At 35.6% G+C, this 16850-nt stretch overlaps 2 protein-coding genes across 3 annotated transcripts; one reads left to right on the top strand and one right to left on the bottom strand.

Annotated features, from left to right (window-relative positions):
- The first annotated feature begins 19 nt into the window (after nt 1–19).
- Nucleotides 20–6931, top strand: LOC18611995 (heparan-alpha-glucosaminide N-acetyltransferase-like protein (DUF1624)). Of its 2 annotated transcripts, XM_007048541.3 has the most exons (14): nt 42–219; nt 1054–1468; nt 3657–3794; nt 4029–4110; nt 4221–4297; nt 4573–4679; nt 4985–5102; nt 5216–5332; nt 5433–5524; nt 5783–5849; nt 5927–6005; nt 6101–6192; nt 6350–6493; nt 6618–6931. In XM_007048541.3, exons 2-14 carry the CDS (start codon nt 1166–1168, stop codon nt 6642–6644), a joined length of 1443 nt encoding a protein of 480 aa, XP_007048603.3. In that variant the 5' UTR covers nt 42–219; nt 1054–1165; the 3' UTR covers nt 6645–6931. The 2 variants fall into 2 exon arrangements, with proteins under 2 accessions (XP_088659169.1, XP_007048603.3); XM_088803043.1 differs by lacking the exon at nt 6618–6931 and having other exon boundaries at nt 20–219; nt 6350–6547.
- Nucleotides 6932–8226: 1295 nt separating this feature from the next.
- Nucleotides 8227–16632, bottom strand: LOC18611994 (DNA (cytosine-5)-methyltransferase 1-like). Its single transcript, XM_018113912.2, has 12 exons — nt 16341–16632; nt 13304–14816; nt 11539–13045; nt 11246–11410; nt 10860–11061; nt 10645–10756; nt 10412–10559; nt 10137–10334; nt 9741–10019; nt 9487–9648; nt 9170–9388; nt 8227–8780 (listed from the first exon to the last, which is right to left on the bottom strand). Exons 1-12 carry the CDS (start codon nt 16378–16380, stop codon nt 8643–8645), a joined length of 4683 nt encoding a protein of 1560 aa, XP_017969401.2. The 5' UTR covers nt 16381–16632; the 3' UTR covers nt 8227–8642.
- Between the last annotated feature and the right edge of the window lie 218 nt (nt 16633–16850).

Below are 16850 nucleotides of genomic sequence, written 5' to 3'. Positions count from 1 at the left end.
TTGATTGAGAGATGATATTATAATCCATAATATGATATAATGGAGTAAGTTAAACTCTAATATTATATATGGGCTCATTAGTGTTGGCTTGTGTTAAAAACTCTAAATCCTACAATGATTAGAATTAGGGAATCATTATATAATCACCAAAGATAATCTCATCCATTAAAGAAGCATACATCAAGGAAGAAGAAGATCCTAATCTGGGCAAGTAACTTGGTTAGTTCATGAAATCATGTATGAAGAATTAGATATGTTTTTATATTCTAAATCTCTACTGTGATGAATCTTGATTTAAGTATAAATTGATTATATTTATTTGCATCCAAATGTTTTATAATGTGTCAAAAATTAAGAATGTATTTTTATTTTAAATTTTTAATACGATGAATCTTGAATTAGGTATAAGTTGATTATGCTTGTTTGTCTCCGAATTTTTTAGATCCAAAATGTTGTAAATCAAGGAAGAGGAAGATCCTAGTGGTTAGTACTGTTTCTATCGTGATCTTGAATTAAGTATAAATTAATTATACTTATTTACCTCTAGATTTTTTATTACGGATCCAGAATTAAATATTTATAGGTGTACAGTTTTAATTCCAGGTCAAAGGAAAAGGATTTTAGATGTCCATGTAGTTTTGATTGTTTGTTAGGAGGAAAGAGAGAGTGGAAGTATGTGGAAAGAGCGAAAGCTGTGAGGTACAAATTTGGGAAGATATTTGCCAAAGGAAATAAGAAAAGCAAAGGCTGGCATTGCCATTCTTTTAATTGGATGATTCCATTTTGTATTCATATGAAATAATATAGGAGTAATGTTTCCAAAAAGAACAAAAAAATATACCAACTCTTCCCTAAATCCTTGTGATCATGCGAATCAATGCTCCCTTCATCTTCGCTCCTATAAATATGCAAAAGAAAAGATTACAGAGAAACAAACTTGATTTTCAGGCACAACGCTTCTTCTTCCTTGTTTCTGTTCTCAGCCTTATCATACTTAACAAGCATTATCAGGTTCCGCAACAGAATCCTAAACCCTGATCCCATATCTGTCAGGTTCTGCAACCTTACTTGGTTTTTCCTTCTTTCCCCACTCTCACCGATGTTTGATTGAGGAGGAGAAAGAGCAAGGGAAGTAAGATTGTTTGCATAGACAGAGAGTAGGCAAATGGCGATTGAATACGAGCCCATCAAGGGATGTAATGCCGATGAAATGCAGGATTGTACGCAGGACAAGCATTTGAAGATGAATGGCAATGCAGACAAAATCGAAGATGATGATGATGATGATGATAAGGAAATGGGACAATTGGCCCTTCAGATCTCTGAAACAACCATTTCCAACAAAGGTGAAGAAGGCCCCTTAACACCCATTTCCAACTCAACCCACCTTGGCCGCCGCCAGCAACAGCCACAACATGCGCAGCAGCGTCTTGTTTCCTTGGACGTTTTCCGGGGGCTCACCATTGTGGTAAAATCTCTTTTTTCTTTAACCATCTCAAAATATTCTCCATTTTTGCTCTTTTTTTTTTCACTTTTTTACACCGTCGTTATTGTTGTCATTAAAACGTTCATCCGTTAGATATCCTTCAATGATTCCTTGCTGCCAGTTGCATCCTGAGATTACTTTTCGTTCACTCAACATGATGATCTCTGAACATTTCAACCAGATATGCATTTACGTCCTTTCAAACGTTTCCGTTGTGCAATACTCCAACAAACCCCGCAAATGGATGGAAATCTTAACAGATTTCCTTGTAAAATAATTTATTGGCCCAGATAAAGAAAAATTAGAATCCAAGTAGAACTCGTAAATGGATATTTGCTTTGTGAGCCCCGACATTGATAGATGCTTTAATTTGAAGCGGCTACCCTTAAACACTATTTAGGCTGAAATTTTTAACATGTGTCCCTCCAAGTCTAAAATGCTTCATTTAAAAGAAAGAAAGAAAGAAAGAAAGTCACACCTCCATTCTTTCTATAAGGCTGGGATTCCCTGCCGTTTTAGGCTTTGTTCGTTGCACTTTAATGGATAGTTTGTTTTCACATTCTGCCTTACCTTAGATAAAATGTTTACTTGTGTATTGACTCAAGTTCTAATTGTTTCTTATTAAAAAAATTAATTGAAAATTAAAATCAAATATGCAAGCTGATTACAATAAGTAAGAACAACATCTATGCGCAAATTTTGATTTATACTATTTGATGAATGATGAATATTAAGTCCTAATTTTCAATAAGATTTATATTTCAATAAACTATTAAAACTTGTTAGCAATATATAAAATACATTTTGTAATATGACTTCATCAATTCAGATTTTTTATCATAATTTTTATTTTAATCATTTTTATTGAGAGATTTTACCAATTTAATTAACTTGTAAATCTTATTTAAATCTTGCCCACAAACATTCATGCCCTATTATGATTGCATATTAGTTGGATGGTTGCTCTGTTGACTTCCTGTCCCCTAGTTACCTTCAGGGTCAAGAGTTAAAAAGTGGCTGTGGGATCAAAAGGGTAACCAAAAAAACAAAGCATTCTTTATTTTCACTTCTGAATGAAGCATCCAGTCTGATTCGTTGCAGTTTTTTCAATTTCCAAAGGTAGAAATAATCATATGTTAGGAATTTGTGGGTAATACCAATATATTATTAGCATGTGTTAGAACAGGAACATAAAATAAGCAAGCATAAAAATCATACTGTAAGAAATATTATCATAAGGTACAATTCCACATTCTTAATTAACTATGCATCATATAAATTTTTTTTGATGAGATGTATCCTGTAATTAATTGTCCATTAAAACTATTTGTTGAGTCTGTTAATTTATGCCAGATAACATTGCTAGATTGACTTGGAATTTTCTGATTTCTCTCCTGTTTAGTATCCAAACGCTTTTGACTATCGAGATCAATCAAGGGCAAACCTATAGAGTAAACCTATTGCAATGAGTGTATATAATCATATGAATTAGAAATTGAATATAAAAGTTGAACCTACCTATCAGCTTAATCTTAAGTTTTTGATTTGAACTTAACTATCTCTGTAACATAGTATCAAAGTAGATGTTTCATATTTGAATCCTCGAAACCTCTACCATTTTTAGTAAACTTTTTCATCCACGGACTTTTCCATTGGTACTTGCATCAGTGCCCTTTAATCCCTCTTGAGCTTGCAATTTTTTTCTATACTTGGATTCATGTACAGAATTCTTTGATCATATATCATGTTTCTAGGTGCATTAGAACTTAAATATAAAATTTTGGTCATTACTATTAGTTTAATGCTAAATATTTTGGATAATTAATCACTAAATTATCTCTTTAACAATGTGCAACAAAAATATCTGAATAAGATGGTCCATTTTAACTGGAGGCTGTAGAGGTTTGAACTTTGAACTAATTCTAATATACATGGCATCTTCCTGCTGAGAAGCAAATTGATACCAAACTCAAGACCATTTAAGAAAATTGCAATGCATATTCTATCTCAACTAAATTTGAAACTTAGTGATATAAGTTTTGAGTTTTGAAATTTGCACAATTTTTCATTTTAATTTCTGTGTTTCATTTAAGCACCATGTAGTTTCTATGGTAGGAATGCTGCTTCATTTATTTATAATATTTTTTTTATTTTTTCATTTTTGATGCAGCTAATGATACTAGTAGATGATGTCGGTGGACTTCTACCTGCAATCAATCATTCGCCATGGAATGGTTTAACCCTTGCAGATTATGTCATGCCATTTTTCCTCTTCATTGTCGGTGTTTCACTAGGACTGACATACAAGGTACCACTTGCATCTGGAATGTATTGTTTTTGATTCAAAGCACTCAAATACTTGTAATATCAGTTTAATGATCCTGCTATTTTCCATGCTGTGTCAGGAAAGCAGAAAAGCTTTTGAATAATTGTATATCACATTATATGTCAATGGTGTCCAAGTTTTAAGTGTGCTGAATGTACCTCAACTGCTATCACTACTGGCGATTATTTAGCATTAACAAATTGATTCTTTGCACAGAGATTGTCATGCAGAGTTACTGCAACTAGAAAAGCAATATTGCGGGCATTAAAGCTTCTGGTCCTAGGCCTTTTTCTACAAGGTGGCTTTGTATATCCTTAACGCTGTACCACACATCATGGCTCTGATAGATTATGCATTTCTGTTAGTCTTATAGCATATACTTAGCCTATAATTTCTGATCACTGCCAGGAGGCTTCTTCCATGGGCTCAACAATTTAACTTATGGGGTGGATATTCAACAAATGAGATTGATGGGTATACTGCAGGTATGCTTTCTCACTGGTTTACTCCAGTTATTTATTATGACAGGTAGAATAACAAGAGAACTGTTTTTACTAAGTTGGCCTTTCAGGCCCTCTATGCCTGCATTTGTCTATTCTTTCTTAAACTTCTTAGGCTAATATAAGGTGGAACTTTGGTGGGAGACAATTGGTTAAGATTTAGTTGTAGAGTTTTAAGTATTGTCAATTATTAACAGTAAGATGATATATTGTTCTCGTTTTGCTTCCCCCCCCCCCCCCCCCCCCCCCCTCCTTCCCAGAGAATTGCTATAGCATACTTAGTAGCAGCAATCTGTGAGATTTGGCTGAAGGGTGATCATCATGTAAAATCAGAATTAAATCTGCTGAGGAAGCATCGGTTTCAGTGGTAAGTTTTTTTTAAACATGTGGTGACTCATATTTTATTCTGATATTAATATACTATTGACATCTGAGCATAGCTTAATTATGCTGTGTTTTATAGGCAATTAAGTTTAGCCCTTTTATCTGTTATAGCATAGTCATATATATATATATGGAAAGGTACGCCTTAAGTCTTTGATTAGTTTAAAATGTTTTATTCATTCCTTTCACCAGAGGTTCATTTCTATTGTACCAACATTCTTGAAAGTTCTTGCTTAGTTCAAATTATTTATTGGTGTGCCCTCTCTCTCTCTTTTTTCTGTCTCTCAGGGTTGCTGCATTGGCACTTACTATTATATATATTTCCTTGTTGTATGGTTTATATGTTCCTGATTGGGAATATCAGATTCCAGTTGCAACTTCCTCCTCAGCACCAAAGTTTTTTTCAGTTAGTTCATCTTTCCTTTTGAGAATTTCTTTCAAGGTTAAGAATTGTTTAGTAGAATTTGAGGAAAGAAACAGGCCACTGAACAGTACTGTCTTTTCCATTTCCATTCAAAGGTGAAATGTGGAGTACGAGGTGACACTGGACCAGCTTGTAATGTGGTTGGAATGATTGATCGTAAAATACTGGGTATTAAACATTTGTACAGGAAACCAGTCTTTGAAAGAACAAAGGTATCTCTCTTCAAAAAGCTTGTTTCAGTTGCTTATTGCATCATGTACCATCCTACCCAATTTTTAAAAATTGTTCTGTGCTATTTCCCCTTTTCAATAGCAATGCAGCATCAACTCACCTGATTATGGCCCATTACCTTCTGATGCCCCTTCATGGTGTCAAGCCCCCTTTGATCCTGAAGGACTCCTGAGGTTTGTTTGCAGTTTCTTCCTCACCCTCTGGTGTATCTTTTTTGTCAATTATGTCCAATGTACTGGGAATATATAGAAGGAAATGTTATCCTTCTATACAGATAGATAGTCTTTGATAGAGTAACAATGAATTATGTGCACTATTGTATGGCCACATTAAATGACAAAACATGAAGTCAACAAGATATGAACTATTCTTTATTCGCTCTGTGCTTTAGTTGCATGTTTATGGATTGACCTTGTATTTTCTGGTTGTAGTTCAGTGATGGCCATGGTTACCTGCTTGGTTGGTTTGCACTATGGGCATATCATTGTCCACTTTAAGGTGACAAATTTTTGTTTCATTGATTGCTTTTCTTTTTCTCACTGGAATTTATCAATGAATCAGAGTTTTGAATGTAGGATCACAGGGATAGAATTCGTCTCTGGTTGATATCATCTTCAGGTCTTTTAGTCTTGGGGCTTGCCTTGGACTTTTTTGGTAAGTTTGCTATTTAATATTCTTGTAAACTGTCAGCAATACTAGCACACTGGCAATGGTTTTCATCATCTGAGCCATCTGCTTTCTTGTTATAGGAATGCATGTTAACAAGGCTCTTTACACATTCAGTTACATGTGTGTTACTGCTGGTGCTGCTGGCTTTCTCTTTGCAGGAATTTATCTACTGGTAGGATGAATCTTGGACATTTGATCTAATTTGCTCATTTGCTTGTGGTGTCTTCCATAGCGATAACTTTGGTTTTCCATTTAATTAGTACAGAGGAAAAACACAATTATTTGCCTGATTTCCTCAACTTCTAAAAATGAAGCAATCTCTTAAACAGGTTGACATCTGTGGATATCAACGCATGACATTGGTGTTGGAGTGGATGGGGAAGCATGCATTGATGATTTACATCCTTGCAGCCTGCAATATCGTGCCAATTATTATACAGGGGTTCTATTGGAAGCAGCCACAGAACAACATTGTAAGCTGTGTTGACCCTGCCGTCTTGAGATTTCGTGGCCTTGTAATTTCATGAGTTTTTCATTTTACTTTTCTGCTAGACATTGCAGCCTTATTGATCCCTTGTTTGAACTTGTCCCTACCAGCTTAGCTTAATTGGCATTGGAACATGAAGTAGCAGTTTTGTTGCAATCCATGGGAATATAGGGTAGCACTTTGCTCAACTGGAGGCTCTCTCTCTCCACTCAAAAGTAGAGTAGTATGGTAGGTTGGACAGAAGGTTGGCTTATATGTTTATGCATATAAAGAGCAGTTGCTGAGCTTCTCTTCTCTTCTGCGTTTCATATATTTAAAGGACAACTGAATATCAATATCCATGCCATCTCAACTTTGTATCACAGGGCGGAATGCTTCATTGTCTCTACTAATGGGAATTAATCTGATCATCACGAGATTATCATTTTGGCATTTATGCCCATTTTATGCATCAATATCATACCCCACACCCATTTTCAAAACAAAAAAATCAATAGGACAGACGTTATAAATATATATATATATATATATATATATATATATATATATATATAAATCATTTTTTTGTCACTCACCAAGTTTTTTTTTTTTTTTTTGTCTGTTACATCTCTATTCTTGCTCTTTTTTTCTCAAAAAAATAATTATTACATTATGAATACCAGTATTCACGGGCGAAGCCATTCAGGATGAAAAAGGCCCAGCCGAGGTCCTCAATTAATGAAAAATATACATCTGGATGTTGAATATCTTAATAATTTTAGGATGTTTTAGAATTAAAAGGAATAAAAATATTTGATTTATTATATAATTGTACCTCTGAATCAGATCCATTTGGGTTGCAAGGATCATTGATAATCCGAAATTTGCAAGAATCATTACTAACTCTATCAATAGGCTGTGTTATATAAATTAATAATTTCCAAAATTGGTTAAGGGTATTTTTTTCCAATAACTTTTTTATCTTCTTTTAATAAAATCAAAATAATTATCATCAAAACAAAATGAGTAATGATTATTCTAATCTATTTCAAAATGGAACAATATGTACACCCACGCAAAGGGAAATGCGTGCTTTTTCATTTGTTATAAAATACTGAGACTTGTAGAGGATAAATATGATATCTTTTTTTTTTTTGTTTCCTAATTCCAGTGTGGGACTGAATAAAATCACATAAGGAAACAACAAATCTTCTACAGTTAAAAAATAAAGACACATTTTACACAATGAACTAACCATAGTGATAAATCTGATACTCTATCTGACACATACTCGAAATAAAAGACATTCAGTGCATGCTTCTTTAACAAATAACAAATTATTGACCTTCTTTAATCATAATCTGTATCAAGGTTTGAAGTGAAGTTGAGTTAATTTTCCGTACAATCAAATATTACCATTACCTTTCACCTAACAAGAAGTTAAACAAACCTAAATCATATTTTGTACAATTTTACAAAACTAAACTTAATAATGATTTTATAATAAATAAACATTGACTTGCATAAAATTTTTAATAATGGATCAAGATTGAATGTCATTTTCTATTTCCTTTAAAATTTTGTCAAAATCATATTCTCTTTCCTTTTTTGTTTAATACCTACAATGCTTAATGTTACAAAACTTTTCTTAATATTATAAAAATCATTGAACCTAAATATGTTTTTCTAAATCTTTAACAAATCAAACATGACATTTAATTGGAGATAGAGAATATATAATTAAACAAAGAAAAATAAAGATAGAATATGAGTATATGGAAAGAGATTGATTTCCATATCATTGTCATATCTCATCCTACAACATACTTATGGACAGACCATGCATTTTCATAGCCTCCAAAGAATGCCCATTGTAATGTTGCCAAGATAAGAAAGAAATGGAAATAACGATTGCTAATGTAAAAAGCAATTGATCTACCAGCGTTTCTTCTTTCTACCGCTTGTAGAATGTAAATCAATTTCCATGATATCTTTAGATTATTAAACTTGCATCACCATGTAGAAAAGTTCCAACCAGAACATTATATTTGTAGAAATGTAAATCAATTTATCTACAAATGCCCAATATTTCTATAGATCCAATTGCTCTGTCGTCTGAATGGTCAATTCTGGAAGCCATAAACTAAACCCTACAACTAGATAGACTTTTTGCTGTCCAATGCTTCCTTGAGTTTTCTCCCCAATGCAAATGCCAAAGGAGGAGGAACAGCATTTCCTATCTGCCGGTGCTTGTGTTGAATGTTACCAGCAAACTGGTAGCCATCTGGGAAACCCTGTATTGGCAGATGAGAATTCATTAGAATTAAATCCAGATCTCTCCTCTCAGCAGCATTATACCAATGTTTCCACTTCATTATAGCTTGTTAAGTTATTGAGATGCCTGATAATGTTGTCAACTGAATTGTGGGTTTCATTTCGGTAAAAAGAAAAACTACTATGATGGATTATGTAGCATATTTTTTATGTTAACTCCTATTCCACATGCACTTAACAAATTAGGCTTTCACAAATATAGAAATATAAAACATCAACCTATCTTGCGGGCTAAACTGTATGGTCATTCACTCTTTATGGCATGCACACTCTTTAAGAAAAAAAACTTTGAACTACAACCTTTCGCAAACTACAGTGGCAATGATTGTCAATAAGTTGAATGACTTACTTGAGAACGGGCACATTCACGGACTGTGAGAATCCTGTCCTGCTCAGGATGAAAGCACATTCCAACCTTTCCCATCGGTTGAGGATCTGTGATGGAAGTTGGGAAGTTCCCTTCCCAATCCAACCTTCCAAACAGCCCTTTCCACTGATTGTGTCTTTTGGCCGTATTCGGCAGGCACCAGGGTATTAAATCTACCACTTGTCCAGTTGAGAGTTTTACCTGCAATCGTAAGGAAACAAATATACCAGCAGTTCAAGAATTTCATTCTGGTAACATTTCAAAAGAACAGATACAAAGAACACCAGCTCTTGTTGTACCTTCTCATCTGGAAGGTCATGCCAATCTGCACCTGGTCGCTTTGGAATCTTTTGACACCGAATCAGATTAAGTTCATTCATTTCCTTTGATATATGATCAGTGAGGACAGCCATGTTCCCTCGAATTTTCTTTTGAAACCATGAGATGGGTTCATTTTGATACTGCAGAAATAAAATGTGGCAAATTAAATATGCACAAATACAACCTTTAAAGCATGGAGAAATTTTAGAGATATAATTTTCAATCTAGCTACCTCCAAATTTGTCTTTGAGGCCCCATTTCCTACAGCTGGCAGATCACCGATTGTATCTCTCACAGTAATTGCACGGAAAGGGGCTCCACTTGCAGTACTTCTCACAGCTGCATACTGCAAATTATTTGATAATGTGATTTTCAACTCAGGCACAGCAAAGACATGCATTGGCTCTGGCCATTCCGGCAGAGTCTCTTCAGGGGAGGCTGCCCATATAAATGCTCGTTTTCTTGATTGGGAAACTCCATAGGCTCCAGCTTCCAAAATACCAAACCTCACCTAAATAGGCAAAACCAGAACATCAAAATACACAAGTGCACATATACTTATATATGTATCCTTATAACACAGATACATTCATGACAAACATTACTGATAGCTGCAATGAATATCTACCTGATAACCCATGTCAAGAAGTGAAGCCAGAGTTAAACGAAACGTCTGTCCTTTATTGAAAGACACAAAGTTCCTCACATTCTCTAGGAGGAAATACCTTGGCCGAAAGTAATCAGCGAATGACAAGAATGCTAAAATCATCTCACATTGTACTTTACTCCATGTACTTTGATTAAACCTATTCATTCCAGAGAAACCCTGCAAAAGTAAGACAGCTTTTCTCTTAGTGAATCATTAACAAAGGAGAAGAAAAGGAAAGATAGAATCTCTATTACCTGGCATGGAGGACCTCCATTGATGAAATCTACTTGCCCCGGCAAAGGCAAATTATTAATCTCTTTCTCATCCAGTGATCCAGCTAACTCAGCTGCCTCAGAAGTGGAGATACAGTCATCTGCATCCCCACACTTCTCCATAATAGCCCTGCATCATAACTAGTTTATGAGTTATTAGCACTATAAAAAGGAAGTGTAAGAGGAAGAGAGGAGAGCCAACTTGTCATATTCACCTAAGAATCACATTACAGTTATTAATAAACACCAAAGACCCAGGATGATTGAGTTTAAATGCATCTCCAGCAGGCTCTTCATATTCGATTGCCCATTTAGTTAATGATGCACCTACATCAGTAAAAACAAAAAACGGTTGAACATATAGTGCTTTAGAAATGAATATGGCCAAACACATTAAGGTTGATGAAATGAGCACAAGGTAGACAGATACCAGATTGATGCAACCCCTCTGACAGGCCACCACAACCTGCAAATATGTCTAATGTAGCCAAGCGATTCTCCTGAGCTGCTTCTCCTTGTGTCTTAACTTCAGACTCATTCTCCCCCTCTTTACTCTTTCCCTTTTTCTTTTGATATGCAATGTCATTATCCACAATGCCAGTGGAGTACCTTAGTTTGATCTGAGTGGGTAACTGCTCACAGAGAACAAAAAAAAGAGGGGGGGGGGGGGGGGGGTGGGGGGGTTGGAGTTTAGTGAAATAAATTTATCCTCCGATTGTATAACTCTTTTTCACATGCAATCAATGTTTTCCATGAAAATAATTGCAGAAGTTACATTCTTAAAGTATACAACAGAAGGAAGAAAAAGCCACTTACCTGCTTGAGGGAACCTTTGGAAGGATCATATATGCGATCACAAAAAAAGATATCATGAAAGATTGCTGGAGCACTGGCTTCAGGAAGGTCATTCCTCTTTCTGACTTCACATTTCCCTTCTATTGCCTCAACAGACAACATATGTGTTTCTTCACTATAATAGACCTGAAAATGATGGCCATATTAATTTATGAAATATCCATGGGAAAAAGAAAATTTTGAATGTGTAAACAGAAAGTGTGGTAATATGAAGTTCAAACTAAAAGTCATCACATTTTAAGGTTAGCTTCTACCTCTCGAATATCAGAAGAGTAAGCTTTCTCAGCTGAAATGTCCTCTGGCCTGAAAAATCTCCTGACTTTAATCTGGGTGGACTCCTTTCCAGCTTTTTCCAGTTCTTTTAGTACAATGATCTCCAGCACTTGGCACACAACATAAGGCTTCAAGCCTATATTCCTCCCACCCTTAAAGTTTTCATTCTCAGCCCTTTCTAGTGCAAATTGATGGGGGCTTACATAGACATAATCATGGACAGAGTACTCAATTCCCCTGTACACAAAGCCTGTCTTTAATGAATTCACTTTAAACATTTCTTTGTCCTTTCCAGCATCCTTAACTTTGCAAGAGTAACAGAAACCAGAACCCAAACCCAAACTATCAAAGGGAAGCCTAAAGAAAGCTCCCCTATCAGGGCAATACAAGCTTTTGCAATAATACTCCATTGGCAATCCTTTTCTCTTCCGCTCTTCTGCTTTTGTTTTATCAGATTTGGCCATGTTGGCATTATCTTTCCGGTGCTGATATCCCCAAGGAACTAACCGAATATCCACAGCAACAGTCTGTTTCACATCCTCCAATTCAAAATCCCCACAATCATTTGTTAGAAACACCTCTCTCTCATTAGCAGCATTACCCAGTACAGTTTCAGATCCTCTCTGCATCATCCGTCCATGAAACATTTTGCTTCCCTCCGATGATTCAAACATGTATTCCACAAAATAGATAGCGGGAAGTTCATATGAATCAACTTCAACAAGAACAGCACTTCCAACAACAATTACCTCTCCATAAATAATGGCTTGCTTATAAAGAGGCTCATCAGAGCTCGTTTTGCTTACAGGCTCTCCATCCCATCTTATTTCCTCCTTGGTGGAACATCGTCTGGATCGCCTTGATACTGAAGGAGACTTCTGTGTCTCCTTTAATATTGATTTATCTTCTTCAGCATCGTCATCTTCATTTTCCTCCTGTTCCTCATTTTCATCTTCCTCTTCTTTCTCCACAGAACCAGTTTCCTCCTTTGACTCTTCTGGCAAGTAATTTGAATAGTACTCCCCCCAAATTCTGTTGATTAGCCTTGTTGTGGTTGCCTGCATAACCTTTCTCTTAGATGCTACAGGTACCATGGCTGCTCGCGGATTCAAATTTGGTTCACTATTGTGCACAACTTTCTTCTTCTTCACTAACCATTTTGTATGGTGTCTCTCCTCCATTTTTGTAGTAAGCCCAGCCACAAATGCACACTTCTTAATATTCTCATCAGGAAACACTGCAAAGAGTTGTAGAATTATCTGTCCATGAACAACAATGTACCTCTCAACAGCTGCTGGATCAGAAGATAAGAAAGCACAATTATCCTTCTTGAACTCAGACACTCTTCTGATGACATCATTGAAAGAGAGGCGAGATATTCGGCTTTGCTCCTTTAACAATGTAATAATGCTTATTGCGAGTCTTGCAGTTTTGAGTACCGGTTCATACCAAGGAAGATATTGCTTTGATGGTTTGCCAAGTCTATACCTGGAAAATGGAAAGAAAATAAGAGCTCACCATGATTAGAAACTAATTTAATGAAAAGCAGATTGTTTTCCATATTAATAGACAATTTCAAGTAAATATGCTTTATTTCTCACTTCACTGCTCATAATTCCAGTTCTTTAACTAAGTTATACATAATACTTTACAGTGATTTTCCTTGGCGCATTTGACATCTAACATTGGTTAGGAAAAGGTTATAGCAGCTGGTGAACCCTAATGTAAAAACATGAGAGACAATACCAGGCCATATCTGTCCTCACTGATATGAAAATCATTGAGGATCCAAATTCAATCATCCATTCCTTTATTGCACTCAAATAAATCGGAATCCCATCAACATTCAGTGCAGTTGAAGAACCTGAAGTAGAATGACTAGGATCATTATCAAGACAGAATCCACTTCCATCATCAGCAGTCATAACCCCAGACCCAAAGATGGTAACATCAATGTCAGCACATGGTTTCATTGGAAGAAGCTCCAGTGAAATCAACCTTGAGTCTGAATTGTAAAATGACCAGTTGTGGAGCATGCTTCTTGGGAGATCCTCAGGATCACAAACATCAAAGTCATTGTCAAAAACTACAAGCTCGTCGGTTTCTTCATTGGAAGTCTCGTAGTATGCCGGGAGAGGATAATCATTAGCGATCTCATCTTCATTGATTTTGATGTAAAATTTGTTTGACATGGAGGCTGAACCTTGATTTTTCTTCTGTTTCATGGATTTCCAGTATTCTTCCTCTTGCAACACTCTTGCGAACTTTGCATCCTCATCTTCCTCAGCAGCAAAAGCAGATGAATTTGACTGATCCAGTTTGCTGTCTCCCTCTCCAAATATTTTACCAATAGTCAGAGTTCCACCCAAAAATGCTGCTCTTTCGTGCCCTATATTTTCACGCTTTTGACTCTCATCTCTAAGGGCAGCAAGAACAGGCAAACCTGCAAATACCTGGTCGTTCTTCTTTGATGTCTCATCTAAACCTATCAGTTGGTTATAAATAAATTCTCCCTGGGAAATGACAAAATCCTTAATTGATGCCCCACCTGAGAAGCACTTGCTACCAGTCATCGATCGAACAACCCCAGCAAGCAACTCGTCAAGACTTAAGTCAGGATTCCCACCAGAAGACTTTGAAAGTTTTTTATAAACCTCTACGCAAGCACGAGCTTTTTCAAAGAAATGCTCGTAAAATTTCTTATAGCTGCTTGCAGGCTTACAACAGCTGTAATCAGCAACATCAGTTGAAAGCCATATCACTGGACAACCATCTTCATAACCAGATATGGCCCAAGACTCAACACGTCCAAATCCTTCACATCTAAAACTCTTCTCCTTTTCCTTGACCTTGTCCGAACTTTCTTCAAGGGGTAATATCAAACCAGTTATGAACATGTCATGGACTTCCAACATCTCAAGTGGATGTGGAAGACCTGATGAATCATGCAATACAAAGTCATTGAGCCTCCTATTAGGCCGACCATCATCTTTTTCAGAAGTCAGCCCTACAGCTACAATTTCATCGTCTGCTAACATATCCTTTTTTGTTTCAATAATTGAGGATTTTTCAGATATGCGTACAGACTTCTCCTTAAAATCTGTACAGGCTGCAGCTCGCTTTGGCCTTTTTAAAGAACCAGCTGGCTCGCTATTTTCCTGAGGAACATTACGCCTTTTACCTTTTTGATCAGCTTCTATCTCTTTCTTGGTAGGAGGGATCGCAGATCTCTGTTTACCTTTCCTATTCTTCTTCATACCTAATGCACAAAGGCAAAAATCTTGTTAACTTGAGTTTAATAGATATCAAGGCAATTCCTAAGCAGCTTAAATAACCAACACAAACAAAAATATAGACAGATGAGCATAGTATGAACACAACAAAGCCTCTTGGTACATCCTTATTATGCAATAACACCCCACCACCATCATTGCCACCTTTGTTATGAATAATTATGAATAAAAATAAAAACAAATAAACATAAGAACATATGCAAGCACAATCCAGCAATCTCAAATGGCAAAGCAAACAAGAGAGCATCTAGTATATCAAACATAAGAATTAAGTAATCCATATTTTGTAAACATATGCATTTAACTTGTTTCCTAATAAGTGTTTCCTAACAAGAAAAACGACTCATGCACGTAGTCTAACAATCTTTTTTTTTTTAATTGGGAGAAGGGGGATTCGAACCCTGCTCTCTAGACAGGAGGATAATACACCAACCAATGAGCCAAATGCTCAAATGCATGCATGTAGTCTAACAATCTTCATTGCTAAGATATCAAGGATCAAAGGTTAACATCAAGGGAGGACGAATGTTAGCAAGTGGAAAACATTCCTATTGAATGTCACTTGAATATTTTGTGTAAACAAACACGGAAATACAAATGAAAATTAAAATTTATAATTGCTGAATGAATTTTAAGTTTATGAAACCAAAGGTTTAAGATGTAAACAAAACAAAAAAAAAGACCCTAAAAATCAAATCTGCCAAAAAAAAAAGGATAAACAACTTCCATTGCTTATTGTTGTTGCTATTTGGCTCTTTACCTTGTGGTTTCAGAAGCAAGAAGCAAAAGCAAATGACAGAACAAGTCACAAAAGCAAAAACCAAGCGAAACCTTATATGATTTTCCTAGAGCTCTCTGAAAAAATAAAATTTAAGACTATTGACACGACTTTTATACCCACGTCAAGTTTATTTGGTTGTAAGAAATAATATTAATCACTTACTTAAACCTCAAGAAAAAAAACACTCCTATACATCAAAAGGAAAAACAAATGCATGAAGGTTCAAGTACAAGGGAGTTAAGGCATGCACAAACAAGAGAATCATTGAAGAATAGCAAATTAAAAAGAACCCATATTCTACAAGGCGTTGCATTCAACAACAAAAATATCGAGAATCACAGTCAAGCTCTAACCTTTGCGTTTGCAATGGAAATTACAAAATAAAATGGATTTCTTTAGAAAATGAAATGAAAACAATCTATCATCATCTGGTCGGCTTAACCTATATAGATTGGATGACCTATTTCAAGCCGTAAATGCACAATTTTATTCTCCCTTTTACAGGAAAAAATTACTTAATATAATAAAATTCATAAATATTTATATGGGGCCCAGCTACCTTCCTTTTTTTCTTTTCTTGCCAAAAATCACATTAAGGATAGGTCTACCAGCACCAAATCAAAACTTAACATTCGGAAATTAATATATAAAAATAATAATAATTCAATTTGAAAAGGAAAAATAAGGAAAGAATTTAAAAAAAAAAAACCTGAAGAAGAATTAGAATCCAAAAGAGCCACAGATCCCATAATATGGTGAGAATCTGATTGAGGGATCTTCCAATCTTAGCTCTCTCTCTCTCTCTCTCTCTCTCTCTCTCTCTCTCTCTCTCTCTCTCTCTGCTTCACCTTGTTGTTTGGTTTCATTCACTGACGACAATTTTTAGCTTAAGGCAAAGAGCGAAAGAGAAAGAACATTAATGTAAATAAAAGAAAGGAAACCGGATGGGCGGGAACACCCACTTTAGAAAAATGTTGGCGCCATTTCTCCAAAAATAAAAATCTCACCATTGTTAATTTTAATTCACCAGACGCCAGTGACTCAAACATCAATAAAGTTTTTCCCCTTCTTCCCCGAACGCGAAATGAGCGGCAATGCCTACTTACAACAGCCACGTCAACCCCTTTGGACCAAATAAAAATGCCACGTCAATTCATTTCTCAAAAAAGCCACGTCATTCGTTTTGTTTTGTAACTTTTTTAATTTCATTTTTTTATTT

This window comes from Theobroma cacao, chromosome 1, assembly GCF_053813885.1.
Source record: "Theobroma cacao isolate CCN51 chromosome 1, ASM5381388v1, whole genome shotgun sequence".
Taxonomy (NCBI): Eukaryota; Viridiplantae; Streptophyta; class Magnoliopsida; order Malvales; family Malvaceae; genus Theobroma; species Theobroma cacao.
The sequence above is the reverse complement of the archived record's forward strand: the minus strand, read 5'-3'. Positions and strand labels throughout refer to the sequence as shown.